We start from the raw sequence: 16,206 nt of genomic DNA, 5'->3' as shown, positions 1-16,206 counted from the left end.
CAAAGGTGTTCTGGGTGTGGTCAGGGGCAATTTGCTTAGAGGTGACCCTGATGAGCAGACAGGTTGGAGAATATGTTCTCCAGAGGTATCTTCCATGCGTAGCCATCTTCTGATTCATCTTCTGATTCTGAGGAGACCCTCATTTAGCAGTACTGACTAGATACCCATGGAGTACAAGAGGAGATCAGACACCCGGCTTGTTGGTCATCACTCCACCGGCATTCAAACTAAATCCTGCCAAGACCTGTGCATTATATCTGTGTTATTTATGTGTTTTCTTCCCCTTCCATCTTGCCTCACAATCTTCTGAAGTTATATGGTTTGATCAACCTCAGCTAGGTCTCTAATGTTCACTAACATATCTCTACAGACTCTTATGGATATTTCACTTTTGTTACCTCTTCAGGTATCCTATTCTCCTCATATTCCAAGCAGATGACATGAAGACCCTAGCTTTGTTTATAGCTTTGTTCCAGTTTCCCAAACATCATCTTCTAGGAAGATCAGTCTGAATGCAGCATGGAAATTCCCTTCTTGATGTGTTTATTATCTTATCCTTATTTTGAAAATGCCCTACATTTTCCCACACATTTCAATTTAGTTCTGGCCCTTTCTCTAAATACCCAAAAATCCTTTAAAAGTATCTTGAATTGTCTTCTGTCATAACCTTGTACTTTTGCTCCCTGTGGATGAAGAGTGGTTTAAAAGGGCAAATTTGTGAGTTATTTTAACTTCTCTTCCCTCTCTTATTATTAGTTTTTGTATATGCATTCCACTCATGCTTAATAAAAAGGAAAATAGCCTTTATGACACAAGGTGCCATGTTTTACTTTGTATTTTATACTTACACTTGCTCAAAAGATTTCTGACTTCATTTGAACAGTAAGTGAAACCTGAATTTTGAAAACAAGCCCTTTCGTTCTCTGCTCATGCTGCAGAGATTCGGCATAGTAAAGTGAGAAACTGGAATAGATCCTTTTTGTGGAGTGACCATAGAAACTATTATTAATTCCCAGTCATAGCTGGGCAAATCTATTAAAGATGGGTAAATTGACAAATGTCATTAATGTCACTAAGGGAAAAATTAAAACTTAAAAGAGTATTTTTGCTGTTCCTATCTGAACAGAAAACAAAAAAGTTGAATTCTTTGGGAACTTTGGTGAGTGCTCAGGGTTGGCAATTAGATCATAAATAAGCAAACAGCTAAGGACTTTGAAAAAACAATGTATTTCATTCAGAGGGCAATGAACGCTCACACTCCACTTGCTGTACCTCCTGGCTTTAGCTTGGCAAAACACAACAGCATGTAGCTTTTGACAGCTCTCTTCTTATTTCTCTCTCATTTTGAACTAGAAAATGCCTTGCCTTTGTCCCTGATTTTGCCAACTAAGTCTACTGTACTCTTTTGGTTCTCTTTGGAAAAGCAAACATCTTCAAGCAATTCATCATTTCCCTTCACAATCTCATAATCGTACTCGGCATTTAATTCCTTTCCCCTTCTCACACCATTTCATGTGAAAATCTTCTGTCAGGTCCTCTTAAACTTTCTGGCACTTCCCGAAAGTGTCCTTGTCCCCATTCATCCTCTTACACAAGCCTTCAGACTGTCTAGCACTCATTTCTGCAGCGCTACAGATTTTTGGTATTGCCAGTTCCCACTGCTCTGATTTCCACTGATGCAGAAGGCTGCTACATATATTTTCACAGGTACAAGGCAACCTGGTCAAATAACCTTTATATTCACATACCTCTACTAGGTCTCAGAATGTGTGGACTCAGCTAAAAACCCCAATACACTTGCTTTTAAAAGTCTGCATTGATTTGTTCCAACATTTAAATCTCTGCTGCCTTTCTTTTTTCCTCTTCTTTCTAGGAATGTAAGAACTGCCTGAACGAATAAGTTCAGTAGCACTTCTCTGGCAACAGACATTACTACATGCTTCAGTGAAATTTGCAGGGGAAAAGTCGTAGTTACAGGTAGTTACAGCTGTGTATAGAATAAGTTTTTTCACAGTCCTTTAAATGAAAACCTGGTCCTTAGACACGAGAAGAGATATTTGTTTACCCTGATAAGTACACTTGAAAATGTTAAAATACTGAATAAAAGATTAGTCTGTTTTATTTTTTGTGATAATATGGTAGGAGTTTAAGTTCTTTGCATTTTTGTGTGTCAGGTTCACACCTGTGATAAAGTATAACTTCATTAGAATTACATAATTGCCTTTGATCATGTGGTTCCTGCTATCTGGAACAGCCTTCCAACATCTCTCTATACTTCCTGACATTTATTTAGGTATTCACCCTCAGCACTTCAAACCTGAGCTGAAAGCAATTCCCTTCTCTCGTCCCATCTCTGCACAGTTCTTCCGGTGATTAGCATATCATATTTGCATTTCACACTATTACTATCCAAACAGGTTTCATTACTGCTATCCAAACAGCTCTCATGTTTCAGGTTAAGTCTTACAGTAAAGGAGGTTTTTCAGTGACAGCCCTTCTAATTCTGATTTCAGGCACATGGTCACTGAAGAGTAGGAACATCATAATCAGTCTGCACAGAAAAATGTCATTCTGTAACCAAAGGATCCTATCATGCTCTGAAGAAAGGCCAGAAGACTGTGAGGGGTAAGCAAACTCTTAGAGGAACAGTGTTTTGGAGACAAAGTTGAAGAGTGAATAGGTATCACAGGAAGAAGAAAAAGTAGGACTGTTTCCACACAGCACACTGCCTAAGATACCTCTAACAAAGGGGCAGGAGTATTTTTTGGACCAGCAATTTTCAAGAAGAGAGAGAACTCAGACTGATGTATGAGTAAGCAGAATCTTCAAAAACTGCCAGGACCGGGGGGTCTTTTTTTGGGTCATCTTTAATTCAGTGGAGAGAAAAATTCTTGCTATGGCCCTTAATCCTGACACTGTACCTTTTTGCTTCTTGGTTTGTTTTTTTTTGTACCCTTCATGTTTTCCTGTACCCTTTTTCTCTCAGCATGTAAAATCCTGAAAGTTCTATCTCTGCTTGTGTAATAATAATAACAGAAATAAGAATCATTGTTACAATAACACAACATCAACAAGCAATGCTAAAGTGAAAAGCTGCTGAAGGGATCAAAAGGAGGGGGTATGGATGAGACAGACCACGTGATGGAGGAAGCAGGGCCTTGTTAGTATGAGCTGTCAGTACAAATCGAGGGCAGCTCATCTCAAGCTCACTCCTAACGATCCCAAGGAAAAGCAAGGAAAGAAAAAACTGCGACCAAACACAAAGAGAAGCCACTCAGTACACACTGATGTTTAAGGAAGTTGTTCTCCCCTGAAACAGCTTTACTGCACAAGAGAGGCATCTTAGAGAGGAGTACCCAACATACTCAAGACACCCAGACACTGTAAGACACTGTGAGACACTTGGAAGAGGAGTGGTCAGAAAATTCAAACAGAAACAGAAGAAGAGGGTAGATTGAGTGGTTCTGGGAAGGAGGAGGAAGCAGCTGCTCAATTAAGTTATCTCTGATATAGATAAAGAAGGTTGAGATGAGAAACATGAAGAAAGAGAATTCTGTAGGACGTTAATAGAACACCCACCTTTCCCCAGAAGAAGCCAAAGGAACTGCCTGGAATTACCATACAAATTACCCAGACACATTTTACTGTAAACAAAAACTGATCACCCACTTGCAGCCAGCCTCTTAAGGGGACCAGGGATCCTAGAGGTGCTTTGCAACTTGATGTCTGTCAGGTAACATTTCAAAGGGAACAAACAATTCAACCCCCTGGCATCTATTAACAGCAGGAAATTAGTTGGGGGGTATATATATATTCCCTTTCTTTCCATATAGTAGAAACAGAAATAAGAAGACGTGATTTAACCAAGCCCATGATGCTACATCTGGTTTCACACCACTTCTCTGGAGCTTTGCCAAAAACTTGTTTTGCAGGGGTTTCCACACTACACTCTGGAATCTCATATGGGATTTGTTTCAGTTTAACATTTACACAACTCTAAATGTTTGCAGACATTTTCTGCCACTCAGTTCAAAATGTTCCCCCTCCTTCTCCTCTTCATCACATTACTCCTTATTATATCCTCTTAAACAAGCTGTGTATAATTCCTCTCCATATTAGCTTATACATGCTTGTGAAGAACAACATATGCCCAGTCTCTTAATGCTGACATTTAGCAGAACTCTATGCCTGGATGTATGTGTCTCTCTCCAGCTCCAGTCCTTGTAAATTATATTTACAGGAAACAGAACTCCTCTGACTGCCCACACAACCCATTAGTATGTTAGTTTAGTCATCCCCACCATTTAGTTTCTAGTTACAAGGATCACGACATTTTTGAATATAACTGCACAACACATTTTAATATTTCTACCATGTAAAGAGAAAAAAAAATTGTTTTTATTAAGAGGAAAATAAGATGATGAAATGGAGAAGAGTAGGGGATAGAGAAAATTAATAGCTTCTCTGGCAAAATGACGTTCACAAAATCCTCATCAAACCCTGGTAGTGTCCCCCCTCTTGCACAATGAAACAATGTGCTTCGTCCGACCCACAGCGCTACATCTCCCATTGGAATCTTCTCCAGGGCAGCTTCTTCCCCAAAAATCACACCAGCTGCTAAACTGGAGTTTTTCTGCCAAGAAGCAAGAGTGGAAAGCCCATTTAGGTGAGGCAGGAATGAAAAAGGCAACAGTGAAACTATGGAACTAGCAGGGCAGGATAAAAAAAGGCACATGACACAAGTAAAAAGACAAAACTCCAGGATTCAAAAGATAAAAGCAAATCAAATAAGAGAGAGAGTAGAAGCTTCGGGGCTCGGATGCAGGGGTCTCCTCACCTGACTGGCTGGTGCTGACATTGATGGTGGCAAAGTGGGGTGCTTCTGAACTGAGCTCAGTGACCAAGTTGACGGCCTGGATCTCGAAGGTGTAGTGCACCCGGGCCAGGAGGTTGGAGACCTGCACGCGGCTCTCGGTCAGCCCCACCTGGCGTGGCTCAAAGTGCACGCTGTCCCCGCAGCGCACGCACGGCCCCGCCGAGCCCGCCGGGCACACCTTGCAGATCACGTTGAAGAAAACATCCTTGCGGCCGCCCAGGTCCTTGGGGAGGCGCCAGGTCAGCAGCACGTTGGAGCCTACGATTTCGTAGCTGAGGTCACGAGGAGCAGAGGGGATGCCTAGAGGGCAGAACAAAGGATCAAAATCCCAGGAAAGAATGAGAGAGAGGTGTGGGAAGGCAGGAGGCAAAGCAAAGAGAAAACAATAGAAGAACAAGTCGCTTCCTCTTCTCATTCTTACTCTTCATCATTTCTTTCTTAGAGCAAGGCTAAGAAAAACATACTCTTTGCTACATCAAGCACACACATTAACAAAGGAACAACTGTATTAGCACATTTTAGACAAACAAAATTAAAAAGAAGAGTCTTTGTTTCAAGGGTGTGACATTTTAATTTCCCGAAAAGAACAGCCATTGTTTAGGGAAGTGCCAATCCCTAGAAATTATAAACTTCACACAAGCTTAGTATAGATTTATCTCTACTGAGACCTGTAATTCTCTCCTTTGGCACCTAATATCTCTGAACTTTCTCAGACTTTAGTTAACCTATTGCATTTGTTCCAGGAACTGGATACCAGTTTTGCCTGCAATTATTCCTGGTGCCAGCCAGATTCCTCAATGGCATCAGAGGTAAACTCTGACACCTGAAAAAGTGCCCATTCTGTGCATCCAACACTTCCCTTGATGGCACAGAGACAGTGAAGAGAAGGAGGAAAATGCAGAGGGTGAGAAGAAGGCATGGGGATGAGAATGGGACAAGACACTGCAGCTAAGAAGTGAAAAATTCAGAAAGGTAGAAGTAGGCAGCAGAATTGCACTGCTAAACCCGGGCACAGACACAAAGCAAGATGGGAAGGGGAGGGACAGAGAGGCTGAGCTCAGTAACAGGGAGGGGTAAGGGAAACATTATTTACAGAACATTTTCCTCTGAAGGCTGTAATGAAACCCAAGAATCATCACTCTCACCGTCACTCTGTAGTCAGGTGCAGGAGCAAAGGGAAGTTTTGGGTTATTTCAATGGTCTTGAGAAGAGGGGAACTGCAACCCCCCTCCCCCCGAAAATCATTTGGGGACATTTCTCTCTCATTAACTTCCCTTCTTGCTCTCAAACATTTCATCCAAACACTTACCAGTGCAGGGAGCATCAGAATTGTCCGAAGCAGATCGGTAGTACCGGTTCTGACACACACATTCCCGGGAACCCGGCAGTGGAGCGTGGCTGTGGGCAGGGCACAGATGGCAGGGGTCATCTCCCACAGATACTTTAAAGAAACCAGGCGCACAAGCTAAGAGGAGGAGAGGCAAAAGCAGGAAAATCATTAATTAAGATTTCAGAAACACTGTAATCTAATTTACATTTAACTTCTGCTGCTGGGAGAAGTTCTTGCATAGAGCTACTGCTGGTTTTAGTTCTATATGGAGCATATTTTGTCCAAGTTGCCATTTCAAAACAGTTTATTTTATTCTGTATGTAATTGCTTAAATTGATTCACTGACAGATGAAAGAGAACCAGTCCTGAGACAGCTTTGGCCACCTCAAATAATTGTCTTCTCATTATTCACTCAAAGCGCTTTTAAACTGGGGAAGCCAAGGAGCCCAGCCAAGCGATTTGTCTTGAAATATCAAACAGTTACCCACACCTCCTTCCCCACACCCAACACAGCCACAAAATTGGATTTTTTATGCTGCCTACAACAGTTTCATTGCTGAAAGTAATATACACTATCATTGCTGATTTTGCATTAAAACTAAGAGCAGACACTAAGACTGGCAGTCCTATTTTTTTCCTGTAGGTCTGAAAACTTCCCAGTAATGGATAAAAGTATGTTAATGAGTCAAATTTAATCTGCAAATGCATAGGAACATGTATATGCAACAAGTTGAAACAAGGATGGAAATCCATCCTACAGGGAAAGAAAATGAAAAATGAAAAAATAATTTATTAACAATATGGGAGTATGGCACATTCTAGGTTTGGCAAAGATGCCTAATAGGATGTGCTTGGACCTTATATAGAAGTGCTAGGATACAGCTTTTACTGCTTTTATGTATGTTTTCTAAAGCTGATTTTCTATATAAATAGATGCAGCTCTTTTAGATTTTATGGACTAACAAGCTCAGGTGAAAGCTCATTTGCAGCAGACATTTGGTTCATTAATTTCACAATAAAGAGCATTTACAAGGAATGGGAAACTTTCAGATAGACCCCAGATAAGAGCAGAACTATTCTAACAAGCAGAATATTCCAATGGATTGAGGATAGCAAAAAATTACCTAAAAAAAGCAAAGCAAGTAAGAGAAGAATATTGTATAGAGGTGTTATATGAAATCAGAATCCTATGTGTTCAATCCCCCTTGAGGCTACAGGTGCAGTCCAGAAATAACAGCCAAAAACATCTGTGGAGTCCCATCAGGTTTATGCCTCTTGTATTACTTCATCCTCTCTGTCAAAACTCTTCTAGGATGCACAGAGCAACCTCCACATGTACACAGATAAGAGTGGTCAGTCCTGGAACAGGCTAGACCATAAAGAGGACTTCAATAACTCTGAATGATAGCTATTAGATACGGGAACATTTTTTCTTTCCAGCACTCAAAAAAATGACAACATTCAGTGTGTGATACACTGCCATTTGGAAAGGAAAGGGGAAGAAGAAACTGTAATTTTTCATGTGATGGATGATGGTTAAGAAAAGTGCAACTGCCTTTGTCTTCAGGCCTTTATCCAGCAGAAAATCAAATTATTCCCATACGGAGAGATACGTCCATATGTTTGTATGGACAAGAAAGAGTATGTAAGATTTTATCCACTTCATAAACTACACACCTTTCACTCAATTTTAGGCTCTCTTAACAGCCACAGATGTAGAATATAATATTCACATTTCTTGGCAAATGAATTTGTACTGAAACTACGAGTAGTATGAATGGGAAGTTCTCATCCAACACACTGCAAAGTCATTCAACCAAAATTTCAGGGATCTTTCTTTATTTCAAGTTTGAGAATGCTGAAATTAATGTGAATGGCTTTAGTTTCCTAAAGAGTAATTTTACCTCATCTGTTTTTTCTTGCATCAAACTCCTTGAGCTTTTGCTGAGGCTTAGAACTTATGATAGATTCATTGCACTTGTCAAGGCAGACCCTCTAGAACGGTTATTTTCTTTCATTCAGTATTACAGCCTGATATCAAGTAGGACACCTGGCTGCTAGTCACAATAATGAAAATGAACAGGTAATGGTAGTGTCTGCCACATATGTGATGCTAAAGGGAAATCTGTAGAGGGTACAGAAGTACAAAACCATATTTACCCTACAAGGACAGTGCAAAAAGATTTCAGGTAAATTCACCTTTAGCCCAATTGCAAATCATATGGAAAGTTAGCAAAGCTGTGAATGAAGAATTTGTCTGGTGTTTAGTAAATAAAATTAATTTTAAAATAAACATGTTGTGTTAAAATAGATAAACATCTATTTTTACAGAGTTCTTTTAACATCTACTGGCAACTTGCTGTTGAGCCTGGGGATGCAGGGGTGAGGTCTGCAGAGATGGCACACTGTTGATGAATTAGCCAAAGGTAGTAAGCACAAGTGCAGCGCTGTAGGTTTTATGCAATGGAACAAAATGGTGTAGCACCACCTCAGTAAAGAAAAGCAGTCTGTGTAAGCTACCTCTATTGGCTTAAAAGCACCTCTGTTGCTTAAAAGGCCATGCAAGATTTCATCCATGTTATGGGCAGTCACTCCAAGTGAACATAAACATTCAAAAGCTGCTTGTAAAACCAACCAACCAACATACAGAGCAAGAACACAAGCTTCTGGACAGGGACATGGTGCCAGCTAATGGCTAACAATACTATCTGCTTATATCACTGATGCAGTACACTGCTATAGGGACAACACTCTGGAACAGGTAGGTATAACAAACACTAGTGATCAAATACTTGCACCTGTTCTTAACTGCCTCACAAAACCTAATTTCACTGTCCATGCACTGTGCTTGGCATTATAGGTCTGAACCACATGCAAAAGCAGGTTATTGCTGTCTTCCCAAGCACTGCCCAGGGTCCAATGCCTTCTGTCTTGTGACACTGAGCTGACTCCTTGCTACCTAAGAGATGAGGCCACATCTATTTTTGAGTGCAATCCCAGAACTGTAAGAGTCACTCAATGAAGAATTATTTATTTAGGTTCAAGAGTAATGACAGCATGAGAACAGGTGACTTCACAGTAAATTACAGGTTCAAACAAGAATATTTCCACCAACTAAAGTAGCAAGCTTCTGAGAAAAACTTCAAATACAAGCAGTAGACAAAAAAAAACCAAACCAAACCAAACCAAAAAAAAAAAAAAAAAAAAAAAATCCAAAAAACCCCAAAAAGCCTAACCACATTTAAGAAGGAACCTGGCCTGTTTTTGAAGTGATTTTGATACAGTTGCCATTTACATCTCTTCCTTCCAACATCTCCAGGCCAAATACTCCCTCGTCCTTTATTTAACGTAAGCAGAGTGAAGCAGCCACATTGGCTCATTAATAAGCACTCCACTAGAGCTGAGTGAACTGAAGAAACAAAACTTCACTGCAGCTGTTCAACCAATAAACAAATTTCAGTAATATGCTCACATGTCCTGTGTGCTAGACCAGAGCAGACTGATGTCTTGGCTACACCACATGGCATTCAATGTTTACCTGTGAAAAACTGGATGGAGCTCAGAGCTGACAGCTGGAATTAGCCTCCCATTCAGAGGCACAGATCTTCAAGGGGGACTACAACCAGCCTACTATACTGGAGGAGGAACACAACAGGGCGTAAGGGTTCCAGGAAGTTCCTGGAAAGGATCAGGAACTACTTTCTGACCTAAGCAATAATTGAGGAGGCAATGAGGGGAGGTGCCCCCCTGGACCTGATGCTCACAAGCAAGGAAGGGCTCACTGGTGATGTGAGGGCTGAAGGCAGCTTTTGCTAGAGTGACCATGACATGGTGGAGTTAAAGATCCAGAGTGCAGTGACCAGAGCAAAGAGCAAGTTCACAACACTGAACTCAAGGACAAGCAGATGTGACCACTTGGGTGATCTGGAGGAGTCCCGTGGGATAACACCCTGGAGTGAAGAGTGACTCAAAGAAACTAGTTCGTGTGCAAGGAAAATCTCTTCCAGGTGCAAAAGCACTCCATCCCAACAAGCACAAATTCAGGCAAAAAATGCCAACAGGCCTGCATGTTTGAACAGAGCTCCTAGAACAGAAAGGAAGTATATGGAGGCAGAAGCACGGACAGGTAGCCTGAGAGGAACACAGAAGCATTGTCCAAACACGTAGACACATGGCTAGGAAAGCCAAAGTCTACCTGGAATCACATCTGGCACAGGATGTCAAAAGTGAGAAGGGTTTCTCTAAGAACAGAAGTGGCTCAAGGAAGACTAGAGAAAATATGGGTCAACTGCTGGGCGACACAGGACAAGTTCTTCACACCAGTCTTAACTAGCAAGACCAGCCTTTAGGAACTCTAGGTTCTGGACACCTCGGGGAATTCTGCAGCAAAGATGATGATCTTTGGCTTCTACTCAGCTTTGGTGAGGGTACACTTGGAAACTCAACACTAAACTGTGTTGAGTTTTAGGCTCAACACTAAACCGTGCTGAGTTTTGGGCTCCCCAGCACACTAGAGACGTTAACATATTGGAGAGAATCCAGCAGAGGGCCATAAAGATGATGAAGGGGATGGAATATTTCCCACAGGAGGAGAGGCTGATAGAGATGGGACTGCTCAGCATGGGGAGGAGAAGGCTTCCAGCAATCTCATGAATGAGCATAAATAGTTGAAGGGAGGAAGTGAAGAGGGCAGAGCCAGGCTCTTTTCAGTGTTTCTCAGTGACAGGCCCAGAGGTGAAGAGCACAAACTGAAACACAGCAGGTTTCCTCTGAACACAACGAAGCAGGTTTTTACCATGAGGGTGACCAAGCACTGAAGCAGATTACCCAGAGGGGTTGTAGAGTATCCTCCCGTAGAGAAATTAAAAAATAGTCTGGGCCTACTGCTTGGCTACTTCCTAGAGATGGCCCTGCTTCTGCAGGGAGGGGTTAAGGTGTACTCCAGAGATCTCTTCCAAGTTCAGCTATTCTTTGTTTTCCCTTAAACATAAGCCAATTAAAATGTGTGGATAGAGCCCTATGGCCTTGGTTGCCTCACTGCCAGATCATTCATCACATACATGATTGTGGGTGGGTGGACAAGGAACAATGAATGGAAAGTTCTTGACATTAGACTACATCTCATTTCAGATGTTCAGAAGTGAAATGAGAACAGGATTGTCAGGTTCCCTCGGAGGGAAGGGCCTAAAAAAAGACTTTAAACAAGACAGAAAAGTGTGAAGAAAAGCAATAAGGGAGGGATTTGCTTGCCCAGTTCCACTCACATTACAGAAATTGCACCCCAAGAACTATGGAGTGGAATACTGAGCAACTTAGGAGGGAAAGATCTCTCCACAGTGATTATTTTATATTGTCTAGTGAAAAAAATAATTACTACATAAACCTATAATCTCACGTTGTTATTTCCAGGAGGGATGGCAGATATAGAGAAACAATCATGCTTTGAAACTCTCATTCTGCCCCTGGGTATTTCTATTTCCAGAAGAAAAACAGCAAAATGAAATCACATAGCATACTGCAAGCAAAGCAGATTTACAGTGATTAAACATGATTCACATCTCTCTCACCTTCCTAATAAAATATAGTTGGAAAAATAATGCTATGGCCTAAGTTTTTTGTTGCTTATATTTTACATCTGTAATTTTGGCCAAAATGGCTGGACTGAATAAAATAGACACTAACTGGCCTCAAGCTACAAGAAGCTAAAGAATGCCTACGAAAGGCAGGCACTGCAGCTATCACAAACTTTCTGCTTCCACCTGAACCCTGCCTCTGCATCCAGTCAGAGAGTTGCTTACATTCACAAGAACCTTTATCCCTTTCCAGAATTGTCTAAGATAGGCTGCCCATAGCATTCAGGACTTTAGCCCACAGATAGCAATAATAATTGTTCCCAGGACATGGAGCTTTTCCTGGCATTGCCTCAGTCCAGTCACTATAAATAGTATATCGAAAGTCAAGTCAGGAGGAAAGAGAAAAAATTCCCTGGCAATCTAAATAGGCAAAAGCCACTTCCTCTTATTCAAGCACTTACAGTGAGCCTAGGGCTGTCTTCGTACACACAGACAGAATCTATCTCTCATTTGTTTCTGAATTATCTTACCTTGCATTCCCTTCTTACTGCACATCATGGCATCAGGTCCACTTGCCGTGGTCCTACAACCTCTGCAGATGACTGTGCTCACTGGAGACAGTCCTAACAAATGTTCAGACTGCAGCAGGCCCACTGCCACCAGGACTAGGATGTTTTTCTTTAGTGAACAATATCACTTCAGGACCATCCCAGAGAAAGCCTGAACAAGAGGAGCTTCTCCTGAAACACCTCCACAGTGTTCCTGCAGAACAACCTCACACAAAACAGGAACACCAGCTAAGCCACAGTCCTTGTCACTGGGGATAGTGCAACTTACCATCCCCCAGCACCAGGACTTTCCAAGAAAACACAGATCTAGCTCTGATTGATTCACAATATCGGATGCAGGGACAGAGGGTTGCAGAGCTACCACCTCAGGGGGCAGAGCAAGCTGTCACTTCCCATCAAGTCAAGCCTACTATGAAAGGAGAAGGCAGAGTTTGGAGCGCGCAAGCGCTTTTCCCTCAGCTTGTCTCAGTCGTTTTTCGTATCTTGGCACAGTGTCAGAATGCCACAACAGTTCAGCTGGGCACAGCTCATCTCAGACACTGACCCAGTTTTCCTCAGCTTCCCCTACACCACTCGCCCCTGTGTTGCCTGTGTTTGCCTGACTGCTCACCAGAGACAAGTTCCACCTGGGAGGCCAGATGAGCAGCTTCTGACAGACTTCTAGCAATAACAAATAGCAAAACCAGCAGAGAAGAGTGCTGGGATCATGGAGTGGCAGTAGGGAGAGGGGTAAAGAAAATGAAAATGAAGAAAGGACAGAGCAAGAACCAAAGAGGTAGAGAAAGAGGCATTAAAAAGCTCACTTGGACAGTAAGGGCAGAGAGGAAATATCTGGATAACTAAGCAAAATGCAGCAAGAGGAGAAGGACCAAGAAAGGCAACTGGGAACTTCACCAGAGCTTTAGGTACACTCAGCAGTGACTTTAGGGAATGTGATACAGGTGACACTGACTTTTTGTATGCAGATATGACTTGGAGCTGAACTGAGACACAAGAAGACATTTAGAAGAGGATAAAATTGCTCTCTTCTTGACTAAAGCAAGTGACCTGTATCTTGTATAGGAGTTCTGCTCCCAGGTGTACTATGGGGCAGCAAGAATAAATACTAAATGTCAGAGTATTGAAAATGAACAGTGTCAAAGCTGGAACTGGAGTCAACCTGAGAAGGATGAGTGGACACAGATGATTTTAAGGCCTAGGGAAAATTGGATGTGCAGACCTAGAGAGGGCTTCAAATGAGAATGACTCCTAGGTAAAGGGATGGAGTTTGGCACTTAGAGGGCAGGATAAGGGAAAGGAGTTAGCAACCAATAATACTGTAGAATCATGATGCAGATATTTAGACAATGCATTTCTCAAAATGCTAGAAATATAGCATAATTAGCATGCAGAATACACACTAGAAAATAAAAACTGTAGTGTCTTTTAGATAAAACACTTCTTCCCCCCTCCCCTTCCCATAAATATATCTATGGCTTGCTTCTGGTGGTAGTAAATTCCTACTGGGCCAGGCTATTCCACAGCAACTGCTACTGTGCATCTTGCATCTTGTTCTGAATAAGGTGGGATCAGCCTGCAATAGAAGCCAGGCATAGTGATGCAATAGGGCCCTGGGTTGATCTAGAGTTTCACACTTACTACAACTGTTTGGGTGGGAAAGAGAGACTGGAAAATGAAAGAAACATAAGGAGAGAAAAGTGTGCCTTTTGAGTCTTGAAGAAGAGCATCAAATCAACTGAGATAAAATAAATGAAGAACTCTTTCCTGCTTAACTGTTGATAGGAGATCAGTTGAGTAAGGGATTTTTTAGGTAAAAGAGGTGGAGCTGAAGCAATTACTGCCTAATTATATGTGGGAGAACTGCCAGGGACTGGGTTGTGTGAGGGAAAAAAAAGGCAAAAACACGAGAGGAAATATTTGGGCAGGGTAGGACAGAATATGAGTAGACAGCAACCACTTGATACAGGAAAAGAAGCAAACTACTTGAAAAGCACCAAAATGTATATGCAAGTAGCAGAAGGAGGCTCAAGAAGCTAATGAAGGGAGCAGTATGGAAGAAAAAAAAATTGAAAAAGGTAATCTAGATCAAGGCACTAAACATTGTTGTCAGCTGTGAGTTTACCTTGAAATTAAAGCTCTTACCCAGGAGAGGCTAAGACACTGGGTTTGAAGCAGAGCAGGCTGTGGGGTGGGAGCTTACAGCTGTCATCAGCCACCTAATGGGAGGATATGATGAAGGTGTAGGCACGAGGTGGCAGAACATGAGATAACAGACACAAGCTGTAATAACCTCTTACTACATCTTACTAAAACCTTCTTCTACATAGGAAAAAGTAATTTCACCATGGGTGTTGTCAAATATTGGAACAGTTGCCCAGGGACATTGTGTAATCTTCATCTTCAGTAATAACTAAAACTAGAGTAGAACAGGCCTTGAGTGACCTAACCCAATTTGGTCCTGCTTTGAGCATGGGGTTGGAGCAGATGACTTTCACAAGTCCCTGCAACATAAATTATCCTGTGGTTTTAAAAGAAGCATCCTTTAAGTGATTAAAATTTAAGAAGACCTTATTGTGCTCTTTTTTCCCTTTGCTACTAGTATGTGCATATTTTTAGCAGACTATCAAATCTTTTATTTTAACATAGATCTTAACATTCTTTTAGCCTCACACACTGAAAAAGGTTTATCCAAAATGATGAGAAAGGGCATTTTTCAGTAACACAAAAATAATCATACAATATTCTTCCCAAATGAGACCTCCAACAGTGCCGTGCACAGTTGCTTGCTCCTGTAGTTATCAGTAATACAGATGTGATTCCTTCTGCAATCAGAAGGGACTGCATATACCAAAGGACATGGGCAATTTTATGGAATCCTTACATCAACTACAGATGACAGGCAGACCTTTTGCTTGCTAAGTACTCTTAGAAACAAACATCCAGAGAAAGAAGAGAGGAGAAGCAGCCACGTCGATGGCTAACCTTGGTAAACACTCAAATGCCCACCCTCTTACTCTCCCTCCTCAGCAAGACATAGGGAGAAAATTGGATGAGAAAGCTTGTGGGCAGAGGTAAATAAGTTATAAAGACAGGGAGCTTGTTTACCAATTACTGTCGCAGGCAAGACAGACTTGGCTTGGGGAAATTTAATTTATTGCTGATTAACATAGATTTGGGTAATGAGAAAACAAAAACAAACATTAAACCAACACCTTTCCTCCTCCTCTCCCAAGTTCAGCTTAAAGCTTTTCACTCCAAACTTGTTACCTCCTCCTCTTTCTGGCTGGTGTTTTCTGCCTCTGGTTAAGTATGTACAGAGGTGCCACACACATGGCTAATCAGCTCAGCTCTGTCCAGAGCTGAGTCCTTCTTTATTTGGAAGTCAGCTTAGCACTTTATCAGGCAGTTATTCCTCTTCTCTTTTTTGTCTACACTGTCATTTAAAATATATTTTTTAAAATGTCCCCATCATAAATTCTAAATATTATTTTCAAAAGCATCTGGTAATCTAAATCCTATATGATTTTGCATGGCAAGGCACCCTGTGTGCATACATCTACAGAAAGAAAAGGAACTAAGGTCCCAAACTTCTTTTTTCCTCTGTAAACTGCCATTCTCATTTTTGACTGTTCAGCATGACAAATCTAATCAGATGAAGTGAAAAGTGAATCCCACGCAGATTGCACCCCACATCACCCAAAGGGCTTGCTAAAGGTTGCTGTTTCACTCTTCTATTTAGCTGGAGAAATCTGCCACATAGTAACACAGAGCAGGCAGTCTTATAAAAATAAGGAAAGAAAGTACCTTAAATCATGATAGGGGGCAGGGGGAAAAGAAAGGCTTTCTATCTATCTGCTC

General features: G+C 41.6%; 1 protein-coding gene across 2 annotated transcripts in view; it reads right to left on the bottom strand.

Moving 5' to 3' along the window:
* EPHB6 (EPH receptor B6) overlaps positions 1-16,206 on the bottom strand; it is a 66,429-nt gene that overhangs the window by 15,409 nt on the left and 34,814 nt on the right. For both annotated transcript variants that reach the window (XM_030966154.1, XM_030965340.1), the window contains exons 5-6: positions 6,186-6,341; positions 4,838-5,176 (exon numbers count right to left, since the gene is read on the bottom strand). In XM_030966154.1, the coding sequence (XP_030822014.1) occupies positions 4,838-5,176; positions 6,186-6,341 (495 nt within the window). The remainder of the gene's footprint in view (positions 1-4,837; positions 5,177-6,185; positions 6,342-16,206) is intronic.

This window comes from Camarhynchus parvulus, chromosome 1, assembly GCF_901933205.1.
Source record: "Camarhynchus parvulus chromosome 1, STF_HiC, whole genome shotgun sequence".
Lineage (NCBI taxonomy): Eukaryota > Metazoa > Chordata > Aves > Passeriformes > Thraupidae > Camarhynchus > Camarhynchus parvulus.
The sequence above is the reverse complement of the archived record's forward strand: the minus strand, read 5'-3'. Positions and strand labels throughout refer to the sequence as shown.